We start from the raw sequence: 24,253 nt of genomic DNA, 5'->3' as shown, positions 1-24,253 counted from the left end.
CTTTCCAATGCATTTCGCCCTCAATCTGCAAGATATTTCTGTGCACGTTTGCTTGTTTTTAAGTGCATTTGTTGTGCTAGGGTGACAGAGTGCTTTAATCCACCTCATGCTGTGAACCGCCTTGAGATCTATAGATGAAGACTGTCTCAAGGCAAATTTTTAAAAATGCAGTATAAACACCAACAATTGGGAAACACTTGCCTGCGAGTGCTCCAATTGGAGAACAGCCTTTCCCAAAGGTGTCCTGGGCTTTGAAGATGCTCAAACTCAGAACAAAAGGGAGAAACATGTTAAGAGGAAGGAATGCTTGGCAAATCCACACCGCGATCAACTCCCACCCAGAAACCAGTGTCCCCACTGTGGAAGGACGTGTGGATCCAAAACTGGCCTCCACAATCACTTACAGACTCATTGTTAAAACCATGTTTATGGAAGACAATTTTACTCTGCTACGAGTGATCGCCAAAGAAGAGAAGAAGTAAGAAGACAAATTTAATAAATAATAAAATTATTAATGTGCACACCTGACATTCTAGTATGCACTTGAACCCCTCCTGCAAAATACAGACAGCCTGGTGGCTCCCTGAGAGATGTGGGTGGTCACCACTGACTTGATATGGCAGATTTTTTTAAAATGCAGATTGCATCAGCTGGGGATGGGGGAGTTGATAATTAATGGGATCAAAGCTGTTGTGGAGAGGAAATGCAACTCTTTTCTTCCCCTACTGCAGTCCTGATGAAAAATCCTTCTTATGAGGATACTTTGTGTGGAAACTCCCCACGGATGCTGGTTGGGGATTCTGCTAAGTAGGCAGGCCAATCAGTTATCCGCTCCCAGTGTTGCATGTGCACGACAAACTCCTAAGATGCATATATGCTTGTTATCTTTCTGGAGCGCCTGTGTGCATACATTTAAAGACACTGCTGTGAGCCCACCACTGGCTGCAGCCGTTGCTATAGCATCCTCTAACAAGAACTCTGTTGTTGTGGGGTTTTTTTGGTATCTGGGAGAAGATGATCTGGAAAAAACATTTCTGCAAAGCAGCACTGAATAGGTGTCGCCAGTATTCTGATGGTACCCAGCTCTATTTCACTGTAACTTCTGAATCAGAAGAGATCTAGCATGCCCTAAATCTGGATGGAATCATGGGCTGGATGAGGACTAATAAGCTGTGTTGTATCCTACCAACACAGAGACCCTACAGAGGAGTAGTCCATTGGGAAGAGTGTTTTTTTTTAAAAACAACTTACCAGATTTCCTCCCCCCAAAAGGTAAACCTGGATTTAGAGGATGGAGGGCAGAATGTAGCATACACTCCAACATTTCTCTTATGAAAATAGGGACATCCTATTCCATAATAGGACGCGGGTGGCGCTGTGGGTTAAACCACAGAGCCTAGGACTTGCCGATCAGAAGGTCAGCAGTTCGAATCCCCGTGACGGGGTGAGCTCCTGTTGCTCAGTCCCTGCTCCTGCCAACCTGGCAGTTCGAAAGCACGCCAGAGTGGATAAATAGGTACCACTCTGGCAGGAAGGTAAAAGGCGTTTCCGTTCGCTGCTCTAGTTTGCCAGAGGCAGCTTAGTCATGCTGGCCACATGACCCGGAAGCTGTACGCCGGCTCCCTCGGCCAATAAAGCAAGATGAGCGCCGCAACCCCAGAGTTGGCCATGACTGGACCTAATGGTCAGGGGTCCCTTTACCTTTATTCCATAATAATAACACCCCACCCATTGGATTGGGTTACGCCAGCCACTCTGGGCTGCTTCCAACATATATAAAAGCATAACAAAACATTAAATATAAAAAAACCTTCCCTATACAGGGCTGCATTCAAATGGCTTGGGGGTCGGATTACTCCAAATAGGGAGATCCTAAGGAAAAGCGGGACGTTACAGGATCAAATTTGAAACTGGGACGGCTTCTGTAAATCTGGACTGTCCCTGGAAAACAAGGGCACTTGGAGAGCCTGATATAGGTTGGTATTTTGATGCTGCCACCATGTGGACTTTGTGAAAAACTTGCATGTATGAATAGCATCCACCCCATTTCGAAACACCCAAGATATCCTGCCCATGTCATGCGGTTGCCACGAACATTTATATTCAGGTAAGGAAGAATGCACCGGGAAGCTGTGTGACTATGGTCCAGGTCTCAAAGATCAGAAGGGCTGTTTCCTTATCCCTGCCATACTTAAATCCAACTAGTATGTGTATGCTTTGCTCAACACAAGAGGTTAACCGTATCAGCTTCCTGCTCTCTCCCGCTCCCGGGAAAACAGACAAGCAGCTAAGTTACACTGCAGAAGTGATCTTATTTTAAGAAGGCTATTGTTGGGACTTCGTGCCCCTGCCATGCCAGGAGGAGAGAGCAACAGGTGGTAGCTCGAGTCAGTCTCTGTTGAGGAAGTGATGTATTTGTTGCAACCTTTGGCTTTGTTAATGAGGTCTTAGTTGTGGATTTGATACCGATGGAAAGACAGAGGAGGATCGGCTTGCACCTGTTAGAAATCACGGGAAGGGCAGCGTATGGTTTGGATTAATGGGTCCGGCGATGTAGTGGATGAGAGTGGGCTGCATGTGCAGATAGGACTGAACCCAGTGCTTATGAAGACGTTAGCTGGGGTGGAATCACGGGAGAGCGAGTGTTATCATCATCATCATATTTATTTTCTATACAGCCCTTCATCAGAGGATCACAGGGGGGTTATAAAAACACAAAAATGCATAACACAGCAACAGCAAAACAAAGAAAACTCCCTGCCCCCCTCAAATTTGAAAGGCTATAGATTGTTTAAGTAGCCAAAGGCCCAGGAAAAGAGGTATGTTTTTGCCTGGCGCCTAAAAATAGGTAATGAAGGTGCCAGGAGAGCCTCTCTTGAGAGCATTGCACAAGCAGGGATCACACAGGTTATTGGCAAGTATTGAATTTGAACAGAGTTACATGCATCCATGGGACGCGGGTGGCGCTGTGGGTAGGGCTTGCCTATCAGAAGGTCAGCGGTTCGAATCCCCACGACAGGGTGAGCTCCCGTTGCTCAGTTCCAGCTCCTGCCCACCTAACAGTTCGAAAGCACGTCAAAGTGCAAGTAGATAAATAGGTACTGCTCTGGCGGGAAGGTAAATGGCGTTTCCATGCGCTGCTTTGGTTTCGCCAGAAGCGGCTTAGTCATGCTGGCCAAATGACCTGGAAGCTGTCTGTGGACAAACGCCGGCTCCCTCGGCCAGTAAAGCGAGATGAGCACTGCAACCCCAGAGTTGTCCGTGACTGGACCTAATGGTCAGGGGTACCTTTACCTTACATGCATCCATGTCCCACCTCTGTCTATTTTGCTTAAAGTTTTAAGTGATTTAGGTCCCAAGTATCTAAAAGGCCATATTGGGTGCTGAGGTGGGCAGAGGAGGCCCTCTGTGTGCAGAGGCTCAAGGGAGAGACTTTTTTGTGGTGGCTCCTAAGCTGTGGAACTTCCTCTCCACAGAAGTGCGCCTGGCATTTTCATTATACAGCTTACAGAGAATGCTGAAGATGCACCTACTTACCCTGGCTTTTGATATTTGAGGTGTACGGGTTGTTTTATTTTTTTGGTGATTGTAAGCTGTTTTACAGTACAGTTTTTTTAAAAAAATTGTGTTTAATGCTGTATCCTGCCTTGGGACTGTAGGGTGAAGGGCACGCAACAAATAGATAAACAAATAAATAAAGTAGGAAGAAAATGCATGCAGGCCACACTCCTAATTCCCCATTTAGAACCCAGCCCACTTTGTTTGATCTTCAGACATCTGGGTTATGTTAGTGAGCAGATATAAAGAAGTTGGCTAGCACATCCCAAATTTGAGAATCTGAAAGTATTAGGCACCTATAACAATGCACACCAGAAAATTAAAGAAGTGAATTATGTGAAAGTTGGATTTAAAAAAAAAACCTCTTGGGCAGCAAATCGCACTCACAGGAAGTTTGTGAAAAAAAATATTATTAATTTTGCTCACCACACTCAGCATTTTATTTTCACTTAATGTATTTTCACATATTTTCTATTGACTAGTGTTGGTGACTATTCACCAGAGAGGATGTTCCGGGGCAATGAGCACCCTGACAAGTTTTGAAGCAACCTCCTCACACAAGTATTTTTACGCACAATGAGCAGCAAGTGTACTAAACACGAATTTCCAGCATGGCGAGTGCACCTGAAGTCATCTTGAGGCCGACTTGCGTGTGGTAAAATTGTGGGTTGAGCAGCTGCGTGGGCCGAGTGGTGTGCTGTGCTCCAAGAATGCATCAGGGCCATGATATGCTACGGCGAGGCTGCCAGAAATGGCATGACTGATGGCGTCTCCACGAACGTAAGTTGCACTTGTGGTTAAGTAATCTGTGACTTTGCTGCCGCTGTACAACGCGGCTGTGATCTGGTTCACACTTCATATGGCAAGGACGTTCAGAGTACGAAACGGCCATAGCTCAGACCCAAACCACATGTGTGTGGTTGTTTTTAATACAAAAAGCGTGTCAGGTAGAGGATGGGGGCTGATCATTTTTAGGACTGCAGCAGGCGGGGATGAGAAATTAAATTCTTTCCTCCCCAGTGGCATTCCATGGAACACCCCACCCGCCTCCAGAAACTGATACTACTTGCATTGGGAGGAAATCCCCCTTCAGCATACTTGGGCCTTATTTAGTTTAACAAAAATACAAGTAAGCAGGTCCTTATAGAGGAGCATAAATGATGGGTGGTGTGGAGAAAGTAGAGTTTCTCTCTCTCAAAATACTAGACATCCAGGTCATCTAGATTCAGGATAGGCAACAGTACTTCACACAACACAAAGTTAGACTATGACAGTACTTCACACAACACAAAGTTAGACTATGACAGTACTTCACACAACACAAAGTTAGACTATGAGGTTAAGATTACCGTATTTTTCGCTCCATAAGATGCACCTGACCATAAGACGCAACTAGTTTTTAGAGGAAAACAAGGGGGGGGGGGAAATATTCGGAACGAAACAGTGGATGTACGATTTTTGTGGTTCATGCCGTGGCCATGGACATGTGATTTGACGGTAGCCCAATGCAAAAATCCTGAGAATCCATGTGGATCCGTGCTTTGTAACCACGTTTTTGCACCATTGCATGATCTACTTTTCACCCCTGGGCAATTCGGCTCCAGGAACCATGCATTCGCTCCATAAGATGCATAGACATTTCCCCTTACTTTTTAGGAAGAAAAAAGTGCATCTTATGGAGTCAAAAATACGGTACTTGAAGATGCAGTAACTAGGGCCGAAGAGAGATCATGCAGGAAGCTGCTACAAATTACTAGGGCTTAGAAGGGCCCCAGGGCCCCATTATCTTGCATATGTTTTATGTAGCTCTTAAAATATATATATTGCGTTCAGTATATGCACAATTCTGAATAATGGCTTGCAAACTTGTGTAGTGAACAGGGCATTTCTGACTCTATACGCTTCTGGGCTTTGACAGTATGACGGTGCAATCTCATCTTACTCTGAGCAGTCGCATTTACATGTTTTTGGAAGTGAACACTGTGCAAATGCAACAAAGTTGTTGTGTTACACATCCAAGTTAAAAATTTAAAGTGCATGGTTAGTTCAGCAACGATCGTGAGGGCGATTGTATTTTTGACATGAGCCTTTAGACTCTTCATATTCTCAACAGGTACAGATACAATCATATTTATGATTGACATCAACATGAGATGACACACTTGTTTTATGTTGTTGTTTAGTCGTTTAGTCGTGTCCGACTCTTCGTGACCCCCTGGACCAGAGCATGCCAGGCACTCCTGTCTTCCACTGCCTCCTGCAGTTTGGTCAAACTCATGCTGGTAGCTTCAAGAACACTGTCCCACCATCTCGTCCTCTGTCGTCCCCTTCTCCTTGTGCCCTCCATCTTTCCCAACATCAGGGTCTTTTCCAGGGAGTCTTCTCTTCTCATGAGGTGGCCAAAGTATTGGAGCCTCAGCTTCAGGATCTGTCCTTCCAGTGAGCACTCAGGGCTGATTTCCTTCAGAATGGATACGTTTGATCTTCTTGCAGTCCATGGAACTCTCAAGAGTCTCCTCCAGCACCAGAATTCAAAAGCATCAATTCTTCGACGATCAGCCTTCTTTATGGTCCAGCTCTCACTTCCATACACCACTACTGGGAAAACCATAGCTTTTACTATACGGACCTTTGTTGGCAAGGTGATATATCTGCTTCTTAAGATGCTGTCTAGGTTTGTCATTGCTTTTCTCCCAAGAAGCAGGCGTCTTTTAATTTCGTGGCTGCTGTCACCATCTGCAGTGATCATGGAGCCCAAGAAAGTAAAATCTCTCACTGCCTCCATTTCTTCCCCTTCTATTTGCCAGGAGGCGATGGGACTTGTTTTATATCCTGTGTAAATATTTTTAGCTGGTCTGCGCTTACTGGGGGCCCAATTCCCCCTCCCCCTCAGGGGGCTCCCAAGCCACCCTTGGCTGCCTTGGTAGTAAAAATCACTACCCTGGATGGTTTAAAAAGGGGATCGAACAAATTCACGGAGGAATATTGATGACTACTATTTATGATGGCTATGTCATGTATCTGAAGCCGTGTACACCTGAAGGCCAGTCACTGAAGAGACAATGGCAGGTGAGCGCTTGTGCCATACTCGTGAGCTTCCCATGTGGTTCACCAAAGGATCAGGCCTCTGGTCTGACCCAGCCGGGTTGCTATTGAGCATTTATAAGTAGCACATTCACATGAAAGGTTTTCCTCAGGGCTCTGATGGAGAGGCAAGGATTAGTTCCCATTCTGAGCCCACTGTGACCCTGATAATTATTACCCCACTCTCAGCTGATGCTATTTTTATTTGTCAAAAGGGCTTGCGTGTTAAATGCAAAACCACTTTTATTTTGCCTTTCAGTGACAGAGCGCATGCTCTGCACGCAGAATGCCTTCGCGCCCGACCTTTGGATATTTCCACGTAGGGCTGCGGAGAGCCCCCACTTGAGAGACTGTGCCAGCCAGTGATCCTGAGATGCCGCCATGCAAATGTGGCATCTCATGTTTCAGCGTCATAGATTGTGGGGCGGAAATATGGATTTATAAACCTAAGAGGTTCACCAGGAAGCTGCAAGGCAGCTGGCAAGGAGAGGGCCGAGAGAGGCTAGCCATGAATAAAAACGCTTGACCGTTTGCATTTAGCTAGCAACACCGGTGGCTCAACTGGGTGTGCTGCCACTGTGCTTAATGTGCGAATGGACCGACCTGCACGCTAGCAGCACAGCCCCCGAGCATGCACGGTCTGAAGCCCCTCTCGCCTCCAATGCGCTGTGCTTTCCGCAACCCTCTCAGCACAGTTACTGGGGAGCAAGCCGCACTGACGGCACTGGGGCTTACTTCCAAGTAAAGCCGCACAGGAATGCGTTGCTGGCCTGCTGCCCGTTGGTAACCCTCGATTGCGGATTTTACTTTTAAACTGCTTTTCAAAGAGCGCTGTCAACTTAAGCGGCGCCTTGTACAACAGAAGCACCCCGACCACATGCACAGGCAGGTGATGCCCTAAATACCCTGCCAAGCACACTCACACTTAGGTGATGGCTGTCACCAGGGGGGCCAACTTGAATAAAATATTGGGGGGGGGGACGACGACAGGTGAGCTCTGCCCTGCATAATTGCTCACCTGACGTGCAACCCACCCACTATTGGAATGGCAATGCCCATCAACTTTTTTGGGGAGGCAGCCCCCTCAAATATTTAATTGGGGTGCATGGGTGGGTGTAGCCATTGGGGGTACAGAGGGGGGCAGCTGCCCCCTAAATCAAGCAAATAAATAAAAAATGCTCAAGCCCCCCATAAATGTCCCTTCCCCCCGTCTACTTGCAGGGAGATAAGCAGCAGTAGAACACCCCCCCCCCTTCTTAAAACGTTAAGCCTTCGCCACAGTTAATATCTAACGCCTGGTGAGGAGGATACAGGCAGCTGCCGCGCCCGCCGCCCGGCGAACTCTGCACATGCTTAGAGGCGCTCTTTCCCGAGCGTGAGGCGGTGGCGGCGGCGGCGTCGAGCTCGGGCTGGCGAGGGGAGCGCGGCCTGGTGTCGCTGCTGCCCGTGGCCGGAGGAGGCCGAGGGCGGAGAGGAGGAGGAGGAGGACGAGGCGCCGGCGGTTCCCCTCAGGCGGCTCCTGCCATCCTGCCCAAGATGGCGGCGCGCGGCTGAGGCGGTTTCGGCCCCTCGCCTCGGCGGCGGCGGCGGCGGCCTCCCCTTCTGGTGGCTGCCTCCCTCTCTCCGTCCTCCCTTGCCAGCCCCTCGGCCGCGTCCCGCCCCGTCTCCTCCTCCTCCTCCTCCGCGCCCCCTCGCCATTCCGCCCGCCCTCGGGAGCCGAGCAGGCGGAGCAGGCGCCGCAGGCTGAGCGAGCGCGGAGACAGGGGGCCCCGGGCGCCCAGGAGCCCCGCCAAGGGAGCCGGGGCCCCAGAAGAAGGAGGAGGAGGAGGCCGAGGAGAACCGCCAGCGCCCGCCGCCCCAGCAGCAGCAGCAGGAGGACGGGAGGGCCGCCCCCGCCGCGCTCCTCGCCGGCCCCGGGCGCGCCCGGTCCTCCTCGCCGCCGCCGCCAAGGAAGGCGACGACCCCCGGTCCTTCCCCGCCCAGGAGGGAGGCCTCGGCCCGGCCGGAGGCAGCAGGTGAGCCCGCCGGGGGTGGGCTGAGCTGTCAGGCGAGGAAGGGAAGCCCGGGCCGAGGCTTGCTTTGGGGGGGGGGCGCAGCTTTTTTTTGGGGGGGGAGTTTGCAAAAAATGATTATTTTTGTGGGGGGCGATGAAGCTCGCGGGGGGGGAGGTTTAAAGAAGGGGGCGGGGCGCATTTTTGGGGGGTCCTCCAAGGGAAGATTTGGGTGAGTGCGAAGGAGGGGGCGGGGTCCGGGGTGTGTTTTTTTGGGTGGGTGGGCGCTGCACCAGGAGCAGTGGCAGAAGGAGTAGGGCTGCTTTTTTGGGGGGGCGGGAATGCATGATTTGGAGGTCTGGGTGTGACAGGGAAGGGGACAGGGGCGTGTTGGTGCAAAAGCCTGGAGATTGGGGGGTGGTCGTCGCGGGGTGGGGGTCTGCCAGGGGAGTTTGGTGGGTGCTGGAGAGCAGGGGTCCCCCGGGGGGAGGTCTCTGTGCCAAGAGGAGCTTGTGGCAGATAGAAGGGAGTTTGCTTCTTTTGGGGTGGGGAAGGAGGGGGCGTGTGGGGGCAAGGGGACACATGGGATTCCCCCCCCCCCGCAGGAAGAAGTCCTTTCCCCCAAATGGGTGCGGAGGGGTCAAAGGGGTTGCACTCCCCAGCCCAGATTAGGGAGCTGTGCAAAGAAAGAAAGGGTAACTAGGACCCTAGGGAGCAGGAAAGCTATTGGCCGGCAAGGGGATCCCCCAGAAGGATCTGTCAGATGGCAGAGAAGGTGGTAAAGTACCCCAAAACTGGGGAGTAATGGAAGATCCCAGCAGTGATGGATTTAGTGTGGGGGTGGGCAGTTGCCTCACACAGGGTGCAGAGCGGAGGGGATGCAAAGTAGTAGCAGTAGTAATCATCTTCCGCAACATCATCCCTGGTACGTACTCAGTTATTGTGAAAATGAGAAATATGGGGGGTGGGGGTGGGATTTGCCCAATTTTGCCATCGCTCAGGCAGGGTGCCATAATACCAAAGTCCACCCCATAGGTGATCTGTAGAGGAGAGAAGGTGTGTTTGTGTGGGAGTGATCTTTAGTTATGGGGAATAGTTAAGGGGGGAATGGAGTGGGAAGGGGGTGCCTGGGGTTTGGTGGAATGTATGGGAAGGGGTTTCCAAGGAGAAAGGGAGCAGCAGCAGGTTCTGTGGGGATGTGGTGTACCATCCAGTTTCCCTTTGCATCTTTGGTTAAACCAGAGTAGAAAGCAGTTCCTGGAATTGACATTATCTCCTCCCCACAACAAATCAGGAGTGGTGGTGGTGAAGCAACGGTAATAACTTTGGCTCTGAATGGGAGGGCTTTTCCCCCACCCTCAAATCCCGGGGAGAGTCAGTTGAGCAGGGGACCAGGAGGACACTAGAGTCTTAAAATCGGAGGCTTGTGGAAGGAGAGTGTCAGCAAGTATTTGTGTGTACAGAGGCAGAGAGAGAGCCTGGGTTGGGAGGAAATGTGTATATGGTGGTTCAAAGTCGTTTAACTAAAAATCTGTAGGTGGGGAATGCTCCTGCTCGTTTCTGGGTTATGTCAAGTGCCGCATACACCCCCTCCCTCACCCTCCCCTTTAAAATTTCAGATGAAAAGTGCAATTTTCAGGAGTAGGGAAAACTTGCCTACTCTTCTCCCACACCTAAACTTTTGACATGCCTGCGCGTTCATGTTCTCCTGCAAAACTGCACACAACCACCCGCAAGTTTTAATAGCAAAGTAGTGAAGCTGCTTTCTTCTTGTCCAGATTGGTCATTAAGAGTATGGGCTGCTTTGACTGCGTAAACATGGCTGGGGCAGGGTGTCGTGCGACGGGCCCATATTGGGGCAAAGATGCGCCGTTGATGGTGCTGGTGACAATCCCACAGCAACAGGGGGCCTGTAAGCAGAAGTCTTCATTGCACAGAGAGAGTGGGCTGGCAGCGTAGGTGTTCTACGTTGCTGCTTTTAAGTGTGGCCTCTTTGCTTTTGCATGTTGCATCTCATCATCAGTTGGATTATCAAAAGCAGAGGCAGCAAACTCTTTTATGCACATTAATTGTTTACACACTCCTCTTTCAGAGAGCCTGGGGAGAATAAGTAATGTACTTGTGCAGTTTTTCTGGTTGAAGGAAATCAAGATGGCATTAAGGTATCGGATGGTTTGGAGGGTAATTTGAGCTCAAGAGATGGATTTTTTATTTTTTTTTAAGGGCAAGGGATGAAATAGTCTTTGAATAAGGACTGAGGGTGATGCGGGTCTGACTTGGTGCTGTGTTAGAGTTTATGTTTAGAGACTGCCCCATTTGTGTTGCCTTCTGAATGGTTTGGTTTCATATAAAAGGCTTTTCCAGGCACTTGCCAGTTCTGCTCTAGCGTGTTATCAAATCAGCTTAGTGAATGTGTTTATAGATAATATGGTTTAATGCGTTACACCTGCAGCATAATGTTGCTGACTGGCATTACAATTATATGCATGAATCTCATGTTTGAGTGCATGTAAACGGCTTTCCTACCCTCATCTTCAGGCAACTTGAAGTTTCTGAAGCTCACATCCTGGAAGGGACCCTCTTCTTGAATTAATCTCAAGGGTAGGAAAGAGGGAATGACTTGTTTTTTTTGCTGAATGTGACATTCAGGATGGAAATAAATAGTGACTGAAAGGAAACTTTTTTCCAGTGTGGGTTGAGAGCACTGCACCTTTACGTACTGCGGCACATGTTGACGTTTCAGTAACTGAGAACTGGGTCATCATCCTACCCTTTATTGTGTATTCTAATCATTCTACTGGTTTACATTACAAAAACTGGAAAGTATTCTTTGAAGTAAAACCGCACTATGTTTTAAAAATAAGCAAAGGTTTTGTAGTTCAGAAATGAGAAGAGACTTCCAGGTATTTTCAAATCTTTTTGGGGCCATCCTCAGCCTTTTAGGTGCTGTCTCCTTGGAAGAAGGGCAGGATGCAAATGTGTGTGTGTGAGAGAGAACTAAATGTTCACCTGGAATACCTGGAGTGGCATCATTTAGACTTCTTTAAATCCAATGTCTGTTCATTCATTTGACTTCATTTATATAATCTGTCTCTTAACTTGGAGTCACTCCCCCGCCCAAGTGACTGACAATATAAATTCAATTAAAAGTGAACACCACCTAGAAACAATGAGTTCATTAAAATCTATCCTAAAACTGAAGAAAGAAAAATACCAGAGGTCAATGGGGCAGAACTGGCTTCATTCCAAGTAATTTGCTTCAAATGGATTGAGGGGGTGTGTGAGTTTAAAAGAAATGAAAAGTGAAAGAAGAGTTGGAAATGGTTTTCTGTTGGTTGCATGTGTAAATCTTCTGCATATGAAGAAATATTAGTCCGCAGAATAAAGTTAGCAAGAGCTCTAGTTGTGGTTTTAACAGAATACAGTGACATCCTTAAATAAGCTATGGATCTTGTTCCCCCAGGAGGCAGTGATGGCCACCATCTTGGATGGCTTTAAGAGAGGATTAGACCATGGGTAGGCAAACTTTCTGGCCCAGTCGCCTTCTCAGTCCGGCCTGTGGACGGTCCGGGAATCAGCGTGTTTCTACATTAGTAGAATGTGTCCGCGTGTTTCTACATTAGTAGAATGTGTCCTTTTATTTAAAATGCATCTCTGGGTTATTTGTAGGGCATAGGAATTCGTTCATTCCCCCCCCCAATAGTCCAGCCCCCCACAGGGTCTGAGGGACAGTGGACCAGCCCCCTGCTGAAAAAGTTTGCTGACCCCCAGATTAGACAGATTCATGGAGGAGAAGACAATCAGTGGCTGCTGGCCACAGTGGCTAAGCTCTCCTATCATGGTTAGTCGCAGTAGGCTTCATGAGAGATGGGTGTTCTTGTGCTTGTGTCTTGCTTGCTGGTTGACTAAGATGAAAACGGGATGCTGGACTAGATGGGCCATTGGCCTCCGTGACGTCCTTATGACATTTTCATCTTGTGGTGATCTGCGGTAGATCTGTAAGAACTTGTTTTAACAATAGCGGCAACAAAATGACCCCTGCCCCTCTGGATTATGCTGCTGCAACATAGACAATGTGGGTTAAACAGAAGTGGATTTTAATGGGGAAGAACTGTTAAGGTCCTCCACTTCCAGGGTGGATAAAAATCAATTATTTTTTTAAAAAAATATAAAAAATCAGATATTTTTTTAAAAAAATATGCTTCTTTTTTAAAAATCAGATTTTTAAAATAAAATGCTTTTGGAGGAAAAAATCTTTCTAAAGATAGTTTTCTATTTAAGTTACATTATAGTCCAAAGGTTGTTCATCAGGAAATAAGAATTTGTTTTAAGTTTTTCATGTGTGCTAAAACTCAGTCTAAGGTTTTTTGTTTTGTTTTTTGAAGTTTAACCACATCAGTTAACAAACATGGATACATATGCTATAATGTTATTGCTTTGGTTAAATAAATTGTTTAAATTGTTATTAAGGAAATGATTATTTTTCTCCTTCCAATAAAGTACAGCAGAAAAGTTATCCAAATATAAGCAGTTAACTTATTAAACCTCATAATAATGTCATAATTATCTTTCTATGTATTTCTAATAGTATAACCAAATCTGTAATTTTTGCTATAACTGTAAAAACTACTCTGAAAATTTATTATTCAAAAAATGAAACCTTCATCTGGTTGTAAATATTAAGATTATACCAGCAAGAATGAGTCTTTCTGTAAAAAAGGGAAAAAATATTTAAATCAAGTCTTACTGACTAGTGATTTAAATTGTGATTTAAATCATGATCGATTCAATTTAATTTAATTGATTTGATGTAAATCAGATCTACCCTGTCTAGTTCTAGTACTCAAAGCAAATTCCTGCATATGCTCTCAACTGGATTGCCTGGGTTCATTTGTTCCAGTTGCGGGTGCTTGGTTTTTATTGGGAAGTGTGTGTAGGCACATGCACAAATTTTAATACTTCAAAGTTCTAATACTGCAAGAGTGCTCAAGAACTGTGAATAGATAGGTTTGCCTACTTATAGAGGGATTTTCCCCCCTCTGGCCGCAAGGAGGAAAGTGACCTAAAATAGAAAAACTTGAGTGTAAAACCATATTTCAGTGGTGGTGAAATATTTTGTTTTCCGCCGGCGTGGGGAGTAGATCAAGCTGATGTTCATTTCAAATATATGGACAAAGGATTCTGTTTTTTGCAGGATTGTTCTTTAAGTCTGTGGCTATTAGCTGTGGATTAAAGAAAAACAGATTGACGAGATGTGTGGCAATGCATTGTCAAATATTGCAGCATTGCCCTTGTTGCATTCTTTCCAAGAACTTGGCATGATATTTGGGGATCAAGTTATCAAATGGAGATATTTGATGCATCAGCTGAGCTTTTTTTTTAATGCACAAATTTCTTCTTGCGGCAAGCATGAATATTTTATTTTATTTATTAAATTTTTTAGTCCCTATATTACCCAAGGCAACCCAGAGTGACTTCCATCCATCCATCCATCCATCCAACCAACCAACCAACCAACCAAAGAAAATAGCCACAATACATTAAAACCAGGTTGGAGGGGGAATGCCTTCTTCATAAGTGTGACTAATTTACAGTTCGTTTTGGAATTATGTATTTTACCCCAACTCCTGAGCATCATGCATTTGAAAATATAATCTTAGTTGTCTTCTTCTTCTTCTTCTTCTTCTTCTTCTTCTTATTATTATTATTATTATTATTAAGCTTACATTGTTCAAGTATATTTGTAATGAGCTGATTGGAGAGAAATTTGGTGATTGCTGCTAGTTCAGGAAGTTTGAAAGGGAAGCAGTCAGAACTTATTACTATTACTGTATTACTTATTCCATTTATGAATCTCTTCTCATGAAGCATTTTGAATTGATTTTGCATTACAATAAAAACATATATAAAACAATTGCATGTATTTAAAAAACAGTTAAAATAATTGTATATATAAAGCAGTTTCAAGTCCAATAAACATACCAACTGGCTATAGAAATCTTGACTTAGAGGGCTTTTGAAAGAGGAAAGCCTTCAACAGGCACCATAAAATGTGGGTGGTAGTTTTACTCAGAGTAGACCCATTGAAATTAATGTGCCTGACTTTTTACTGAGTAAAATTTAGTTAAATCCCACCCATGGTCTGTATATAGTCATTGCCTTTCTGAACTCCCTGTGAGGGAGTTCCAATGATAAGCCCCCCCCACTATAGTCCCAAGTCCTAAGTTGCAATTATGAATCAATAAAGCAAGATATAATATTATGGGGAAGCTATTCAGCGATGGGGGGAGTTGTCCTTATTTTTGTGAAAGTAAAGTTTTAAGTTTTTGTTTTGCCTGTTATGCTCGCTATAAATCGTGATCCTTCACCGTTTGAAAATGTTGTTTTAAAAAGTTTTAGGTAAAGTTCTGTGTTGTACTTCAAAGAGAAAAAGAAGCAAAGCAACTTGGGTGTTAAAACAAACTACAGTGGTGCCCCGCAAGACGAACGCCTCGCAAGACGGAAAACCCGCTAGACGAAAGGGTTTTCCGTTTTGGAGGCGCTTCGCAAAACGAATTTCCCTATGGGCTTCCTTCGCAAGACGAAAGCCCATAGGGAAATCTCCGGGACAGCGGGGAAGCGCAGCGCGTCTTCCCCACTGTCCTCGGACCTCCTCCGAAGGCTGGTGGTGGGGCGGAGAGACCTCCTCCCGCCGCCAGGCTTCGGCTGCTCCGAAGGCTGGCGGTGGGGCGGAGAGACCTCCTCCCGAAAAACTCACAAGAAGAAAAAACTTGCGGAACAAATTAATTTCGTCTTGCGAGGCACCACTGTATATGAGAAAAGACTATGGGACTAAAAAAAACTATGGGAAAGAGCAAATACAGTTTTGACTGGCATATGTAGGGGACAATATTTTTACATAGTGTAGGCCAGGCATAGGCAAACTCAGCCCTCCAGATGTTTTGAGACTACAATTCCCATCATCCCTGACCACTGGTCCTGTTAGCTAGGGATGATGGGAGTTGTAGTCCCAAAACATCTGGAGGGCCTTGTGTAGGTGCTTGGCCTCAATGGGAGGCTACTTTCATTTACATTACATTAAAAAGAGACCTTTTGTTTGAGACACAGGCTTAAAATATTTAATTGCATCTGGTGCTATGCTAATATGGTTCTGCTGGTGCAACAGGACTTCCATTTCTTCCCCCCCCCCATCCACCTGCCCCCTCCATCCTTATAGAGCTGTTTTGAAGGTGTGTTGGGAGAGAGGAAGAGGAAGCTCCACCCACATAGAAGCCTGTTGCACCATCAGAGCTGTAATATTTTATAGGGCCTATTGTTGATATCCGAAAAGACTTGAGAGTATTTCATACATAATGAAACTGGAAGTGTCTGTTGCCTGTTGCCTAACTTGCTTGTGTAAGGTAGTCTGTGTTGAGCCTTATAGGTAAATACTTCTCCACCCCAGGAACTGGAATAATTATCCTCTGTACTATAACCAGATCTGGATTTACATTAGGGCTGGCAACTCTGAAGAGTTTGGTAGGTTGAGGATTGGGTTTTTTTGCACAAACTGCTGTATTTGGAATGGGCTGTTTCCATAAAACTAGCAAGAATGCATCCAGCCAGAACCAGTGGGGTCTCACTTGGGCTTGGGGATGCATCAAACATTTATACGTCTTCCATGTGGAGAGCACTTCTGTGTAGGGAAAAGAATATACAGATCTTTCCATGTAACGTTGCGTTGTATAAACATGCTAGCTTGGTTTCCATTTCACCAACAACAAGAAGGAACTGAGCTTTATTTAGTACAACTTCAGGCAAGTCGCCGAATAAATAGAGCTGCAATATAACTTATTGTAAATTATATTACAGTGGTGCCTCGCAAGACGAAATTAATTCGTTCCGCAAGTTTTTTCTTCTTGCGAGTTTTTCGTCCTGTGAAGCACGGTTTCCCATAGGAATGCATTGAAAATCAATTAATGCGTTCAAATGGAGACCGCTTGCCAGGCTGGCGGTGCGGAGAAGGGCTTTTCTCCCCACCGCAAGCCTTCAGGACAGGTACGGGAACAGAGGGGAAGGCGCACAGCGCTTCTCCTCTGTTCCCGGGGCTTGCGGTGGGAGGAGGGTTTTTCCTCCCCACCGCCAACATTCAGAACAGCATTCTGAATGTTGGCGGTGGGAAGGAAAACCCTCCTCCCACCGCAAGTCTTCAGGACAGCCATCCGAAGCCTGGCGGCGGGAGGAGGTCTCTCCGCCCCACTGCCAGCCTTCGGAGGAGCCTTCCGAAGCCTGGCGGCGGGAGGAGGTCTCTCCGCCCCACCGCCAGCCTTCGGAGCAGCCTTCCGAAGCCTGGCAGCGGGAGGAGGTCTCTCCGCCCCACCGCCAGCCTTCGGAGCAGCCTTCCGAAGCCTGGCAGCGGGAGGAGGTCTCTCCGCCCCACCATCAGCCTTCGGAGGAGGTCCGAGGACAGTGGGGAAGACGCGCTGCGCTTCCCCGCTGTCCCGGAGATTTCCCTATGGGCTTTCGTCTTGCGAAGGAAGCCCATAGGGAAATTCGTCTGGCGAAGCACCTCCAAAACGGAAAACCCTTTCGTCTAGCGGGTTTTCCGTCTTGCGAGGCGTTCGTCTTGCGGGGCACCACTGTACCGCAAATATATGAAAGTTTGATTTGCAATAGTAAACATTTCAAAATAGTTGTGGATTATGCTTAGCAAATATCCTCTCACTGTTATTTTTCCTCACGGTGTCTGCTTTGGCCCTAGTTTTATGCAGCAACGTAGCTTAGTAGTAGATCTGGTTTGATCCTAAGCTTCTCCTAGTAGTGATGGAAAAGGCTGCTATCTGAAAGCCTGGAGAACCTCTGTCAGTGTGTGTAGTGCATTGCTCAGTGGTCTGACTCTGTGTATGGAAGCACCCTGTGTTCCTGACTTTGATGGGAATTGTACTATCCCTCACAAATATTATTACTGGTTTATTTCTAAACTGCCCTTCCTCTGAGAGCACAAGAAGAGCCTGCTGGATCAGGCCAGTGGGCCATCTAGTCCATTATCCTGTTCTCACAACGGCCAGCCAGATTCCTGTAGGAAACCGGTTAGCAGGATCTGAGCACAACAGTACCATGTAATATTTACTACCTTACTGGCTATGCAACAGTGCAATGAAGGACTAGCAGAACTCTGAAGCAATAAAAAACCAGGGTTGAAATCCTGCACCCAGTAAAGTCAAAGGGTCTTCAAATATCTTGCTCAGGTGTATTGGCCAGAAGGGAAATTTCATTGTCCCAAACTGCCTGGTTTCAGCTAATCTAGCATAAAACATCAATAACTTGCTGGAATAAAAAGAGAAGAAACTGAAAATGGACAGTCTATGTTTGGCTGGGTATACATAGCTGTACGTACAGCTGCAACATTGCTTTCCTGAGCTTAGTTCCACTTTCAGAATAAATGGCTTTCCAAGCTAACTGTTCAGCAAACTGTCCAAACAGTTTGTGCAACTTTTCTTCTGCTGTGCACTGAATATTGTTGCTGTGAGAATGGAATGATGAAATCTCAAGTTCGGTTCCTATTTAAAAGAGAAACCAAGTTGAGTACATGTGAGTAGCATGACTCTGAAGAAACATAAAGGGAACTGGGTCAGAGTTGCTTACTTTATTTCAGAGCGGCTTTAGACTGGTTGTCTGTGTGTGTACAGAGAGGGGCCTTTTTCAGTTTGCTGTTTTGAAGTAGGACAATTATTTTTACAAGTGGGACCTGCATTAAGAGATTCAAATCCAGTTTCCTCACTCCACCCCCTGCCCCCAAACAGTCAGCCTGCAATCCATGGCTTCTGAGCATATTCAGCCCTCAGTGGGGCTGTTGGGGGCTTAATTTTGCCCATTTAGATTTATGGCCTGCCTTTCTTTATTATGGAACTCAGCCCCTCACATGATCACAATGAAAAATATTGTGATCCGAACCAACACCTAAAATTATGTACATATAAATATTTCATACTTTGTGCAAAAAAAACCCAAATGCCACTCCCACCATTTGTAGTTTTTTTGTGAATTTAGAATGAATTAAAAGAATAAATTATGCAAATTCCAAGCAACTTCCTTGAGTCATCTAGTCCCATCTTCTTCCGTATTCTGCCATACTTCCAACATCCTTGGCAGATGTGTTTTCATCCTTTTAGGAAGAATTCGTAACTTTCCCTCTGCAATTGTGAGCTCTGTTCCTTGACTGGTAAAGCAAATGTGTATTCCATGAGTAGGCAAACTAAGGCCCGGGGGCTGGATCCGGCCCAATCACCTTCTAAATCCAGCCCGCAGACGGCCCGGGAATCAGCATGTTTTTACATGAGTAGAATGTGTTCTGTTATCTAAAATGCATCTCTGGGTTATTTGTGGGGCCTGCCTGGTGTTTTTACACGAGTAGAATGTGTGCTTTTATTTAAAATGCATCTCTGGGTTATTTGTGGGGCCTGCCTGGTGTTTTTACACGAGTAGAATGTGTGCTTTTATTTAAAATGCATCTCTGGGTTATTTGTGGGGCCTGCCTGGTGTTTTTACACGAGTAGAATGTGTGCTTTTATTTAAAATGCATCTCTGGGTTATTTGTGGGGCATAGGAATTCGTTCATTTTTTTCTTCAAAATATAATCCATCCCCTCACAAGGTCTGAGGGACAGTGGACCGGCCCCCTGCTGAAAAAGTTTGCTGACCCCTGGGTCACTGTATTCTGTATGTGCTTTCAGATGGAAATGTATAAGGAAAGGACTTTGGGAGTCCTTTTGTGAGTTTCAGGGCTTAGCCAGGCACTGTATTCCAGTGGTTTTCAAGCCTTTTACTTTGACGTAACTCATGGGAGTCTTGCATGTTGCCGAGGAATTGGAACGCGTTCTAGGGTGTATGCTGCTCCCTCAGGATGCTTGACTAGGATTGCTGGGCCTCTTCTCATCCTCTGAACTGAGAGCATAACTTATAGAACAGCCAGTACTCTCCTGCAGCTCCTCATAGTGAAATTCCTTAGAAGAACCACTGCCAGAAGCATTGACTGGACAGTTCATTCCCTGGACTACCCCGTCACAGATTCTTAATGTTTAATTATACTTACAATTAACTTAAACACTTTATTTTAAGGCCACCAGTTTGCCATGTGCTAATGTTTATGCCATATGCATTGTGCTGATATTGTTATATAAACCTGATGTTGTCATGTTGGTTTTAGCCAAGGATCTTGTAAGAACCTCCCAAGTCCAGGGACCTCCTGGCAGCTGAGTTGGGGTTTTGCTCTCTTGTAAGAGATGTGGCTCCTTAGCTTGCCTAGAGCCAACCTTAGGTGATTAGCACAGGTTGGTGGCGGCGTCTTTTTCCAGGCAGACCTAGGTAAATTTAAACTACCCCATCCCCATTTTAATTGCTGAGCAGAATAATAATAGTACATTAAATAAATAAGAGTTGGTCAACAGGTTTTGTAATTTTATTTTGATGGCTTATTCATATTACACACACACCTCTTTCTGTATATAAAAAAGGGCCAAATATTGGGCTGCTAAGTGCTGAAAGAAAATAAGGGGAAGGGGAAGCAGGTCCTCAAAACAAAGAAAAATAAGCATATGGTTGGATATTATTCAGAAATGTATTGTTCGAAAATATTACAAATAAAGTCTATCTTTCAACAAACCTATTTGTCCGTTCTTTAATTGGTCTTTCAAAAATTAAGAGGGCATCCATTTTTTTTTCTGGGCTGCTGGGCACATTTTGGCAATCACAGTTATGGTAGGTTTACACTTAATTTTTAGGTCAGTGTCATTGGTTAAACCTTTAAGGGAGCTTAGTAGTATAATTTTAGGATTATGTGGTAATAGATATCCAGCTATTTAATTGATTGAGTTCATAATGGTTGTACCAAACCATAGTGTTTTAGGAAGTCTCCAAAAATCTTCAAAATTCTTCTCTATTCACCTTGTCACACCAACAGTTACACCCTGTGCTACTGCTGACATTGAGTTACAAAGAAATTTTCATCCAGATCAGCAAGTAATAAGTTAGGTGGTATGTTCTTCCATATCCCATACCATTTATTTATTTATATCGATTTCTTCTGCCCTCTTTCTTACAAACATACGGGCTGAATTCCCAAGCTACAGTAAGAAGGCATATAACTTGCCTATCAAGCCTTTGGGGTACCTTTACCTTTACCTTGGGGGACGCGGGTGGCGCTGTGGGTAAAAGCCTCAGCACCTAGGGCTTGCCGATCGAAAGGTCGGCGGTTCGAATTCCCGCGGCGGGGTGCGCTCCCGTCGTTCGGTCCCAGCGCCTGCCAACCTAGCAGTTCGAAAGCACCCCCGGGTGCAAGTAGATAAATAGGGACCGCTTACCAGCGGGAAGGTAAACGGCGTTCCGTGTGCTGCGCTGGCTCGCCAGATGCAGCTTGTCACGCTGGCCACGTGACCCGGAAGTGTCTCCAGACAGCGCTGGCCCCCGGCCTCTAGAGTGAGATGGGCGCACAACCCCAGAGTCTGGCAAGACTGGCCCGTATGGGCAGGGGTACCTTTACCTTTACCTTTACTTCAGTCTGCTCACCTTGGTTTCTCTCCCTGGTCCCCATTTGCCTCTCTGTGTTTCCTGCATAAGGGAATTGATGCATATCTTGCCTGAAACTATGGAAATCTTGGGGACCTATTCCCATGCATAGTCACCCCTTTAAAATATTCCGGCCTCTTGCCAAGTTTCCGATCACATTGTTGCCATAGTGATATGTCTCTTGCCATACCCAGAACATCCATGAAGTGTGCATTACAGAAGACACAGGTCCACGGCAATAATGCAAGGGTTTATTTTTTATGCATGTCACATCTTTATGTTTAAGCCTATATTATAGTATACACAGGTGTGGGATGCGGGTGGCGCTGTGGGTTAAACCACAGAGCCTAGGGCTTGCCGATCAGAAGGTTGGCAGTTCGAATCCCTGCAACCGGGTGAGCTCCCATTGCTCAGTCCCAGCTTCTGCCCACCTAGCAGTTCAAAAGCACGTCAGAGTGCAAGTAGATAAATAGGTACTGCTCCGGCGGGAAGGTAAACGGCGTTTCCGTGCGCTGCTCTGGTTCGCCAGAAGCGGCTTAGTCATGCTGGCCACATGACCCGGAAAAACTGTCTGCGGACAAACATCGGCTCCCTCGGCCAGTAAAGCGAGATGAGTGCTGCAACCCCAGAATTGTCCGCGACTGGACCTAACGGTCAGGGGTACCTTTACCTTTTTATAGTATACACCAGCTAGCTAATGGAGATCAGAAGACCCTTGGTTGGGATTTCATAGATTCCTAGGGACACAATTAGCTGGCAATCAGCTACTGTATGTGTAGGCAGTGACATGTTTATACAATCATGAAGTAGGTGCTGGTTTGTTTTGGATCAGTCTTACACCAATTTACTCACTTTTGCATACTTGGGCACTGTACCCTTCAACACCCCCTATATAACTCTTCTCAGTGCACCGAAGGGTCACCCTGTGCAGAGCTCCCTGGTCTTAAGGCCTTTCTTAGCCTTTGCTTTCTGTTTCTTCCTTGAGGTCCCCACCCCGCTTCCCAACTTTGCCTATCCCTGTGTTCCTTCTCAGATTGCTTCCATGGAACTGACCTCTTGTCTATCCAGAGTGTTCATTCCCTTGGCGATGCACATCTGTATGGCAGTTTTCCTGTGAATGGCCGTGTGTATCGCTGCTGCCTCCTCCTCCTGCGGCCTATCCCCCCCTTAAAGGGTTCTGATCTTGGAGAGAGGCGTTGGGTTTGACCAAACCGTGAGACTGTCTCCGCACATTTACCGTCCTGCTTTCATTGATTCTACCCCTAAATATACCCAGTGGTTTCTCATGCTGTTAGAAAGCTTAAGAAAAAACCTCTGCAGGGATGACTGATATACATGGGTGAACAAATCATTGTTAAAAGTGTGGATTGGAAAATAATTGCATTAAACAAGAAACCCCCCTCCTCTATTTACATTAAAATCTTTTCTTTTTTCACCCCACCTTCTGCTGGCATAGAGTAGTCCTTTGCTATCTGTCAGTCACTGGCAGCCCCTGAGTTAGGAGAGGGCCGCCTCTGGATGCTGTCCAGGAATGCAGGATGACATCCAGCACCCTGCTTTGGGGTCTCTTGGAACTCGTGCAGCTGTTGTCCCTCCTTCTGATCATGGGACTATGGCGGGGTGGGCTGGGGAGAAGGGGGAGCCTTTTGTAGGAGTCGGCCAGAAATGCGTTCAGTTGGATTGGAGGAAAGCAGCAGAAGCATGCAGCTGGATGACGGTGACATGAAACCCGCAGCTGTTTTCTCTTGCTTTTACTCTGCACTGCTTTTGCTGCTGACTGCATGTTTTCTCTCCCTTCCTTCCACCTCCCTCCACCCCTTGGCTCATTCTTTCGGCTCTGTGCTTTCTCACAGAAGCATGTTTCTGGGTTGTTAGAGTTTACTGTAACTCTGGCTTGTCCTCTTACAATGTTTGATGGTGGCTGTTTGGATTGTACCTAGCAGGATGGGGCCTAGGTGTTGTTGTTGTTTAGTCGTTTAGTCGTGTCCGGCCAGGCACCTCTGTCCTCCACTGCCTCCCGCAGTTTGGTCAAACTCATGCTGGTAACCTCGAAAACACTATCCAACCATCTCGTCCTCTGTCGCCCCCTTCTCCTTGTGCCCTCCATCTTTCCCAACATCAGGGTCTTTTCCAGGGAGTCTTCTCTTCTCATGAGGTGGCCAAAGTCTTGGAGCCTCAGCTTCAGGATCTGTCCTTCCAGTGAGCACTCAGGGCTGATTTCCTTCAGAATGGAGAGGTTTGATCTTCTTGCAGTCCATGGGACTCTCAAGAGTCTCCTCCAGCACCAGAATTCAAAAGCATCAATTCTTCGGCGATCAGCCTTCTTTATGGTCCAGCTCTCACTTCCATACATCACTACTGGGAAAACCATAGATTCCACTATACGAACCTTTGTTGGCAAGGTGATGTCTCTGCTTTTTAAGATGCTGTCTAGGTTTGTCATTGCTTTTCTCCCAAGAAGCAGGCGTCTCTTAATTTCGTGGCTGCTGTCACCATCTGCAGTGATCATGGAGCCCAAGAAAGTAAAATCTATCACTGCCTCCATTTCTTCCCCTTCTATTTGCCAGGAGGTGATGGGACCAGTGGCCATGATCTTCGTTTTTTTGATGTTGAGCTTCAGACCATATTTTGCGCTCTCCTCTTTCACCCTCAATAAAAGGTTCTTTAATTCCTCCTCACTTTCTGCCATCAAGGTTGTGTCATCTGCATATCTGAGGTTGTTGATATTTCTTCCGGCAATCTTAATTCCGGCTAGGGATTCATCCAGCCCAGCCTTTTGCATGATGTATTCTGCATATAAATTAAATAAGCAGGGAGACAAAATACAGCCTTGCCGCACTCCTTTCCCAATTTTGAACCAATCAGTTGTTCCATATCCAGTTCTAACTGTAGCTTCTTGTCCCACATAGAGATTTCTCAGGAGACAGATGAGGTGATCAGGCACTCCCATTTCTTTAAGAACTTGCCATAGTTTGCTGTGGTCAACACAGTCAAAGGCTTTTGCATAGTCAATGAAGCAGAAGTAGATGTCTTTCTGGAACTCTCTAGCTTTCTCCATAATCCAGCGCATGTTTGCAA

The 24,253-nt window shown here is 46.3% G+C and overlaps 1 protein-coding gene across 1 annotated transcript in view; it reads left to right on the top strand.

Moving 5' to 3' along the window:
- The first annotated feature begins 6,620 nt into the window (after positions 1-6,620).
- LOC128411599 (proline-rich protein 2-like) overlaps positions 6,621-24,253 on the top strand; it is an 81,586-nt gene continuing 63,953 nt past the window's right edge. The window contains exons 1-2 of the mRNA XM_053384037.1: positions 6,621-6,627; positions 8,023-8,657. Coding sequence (XP_053240012.1) covers positions 6,621-6,627; positions 8,023-8,657 — 642 coding nt within the window. The remainder of the gene's footprint in view (positions 6,628-8,022; positions 8,658-24,253) is intronic.

This window comes from Podarcis raffonei, chromosome 3, assembly GCF_027172205.1.
Source record: "Podarcis raffonei isolate rPodRaf1 chromosome 3, rPodRaf1.pri, whole genome shotgun sequence".
NCBI lineage: Eukaryota > Metazoa > Chordata > Lepidosauria > Squamata > Lacertidae > Podarcis > Podarcis raffonei.
Note: the sequence above shows the minus strand (reverse complement) of the source record. Positions and strands in the feature narration are given on the sequence as shown.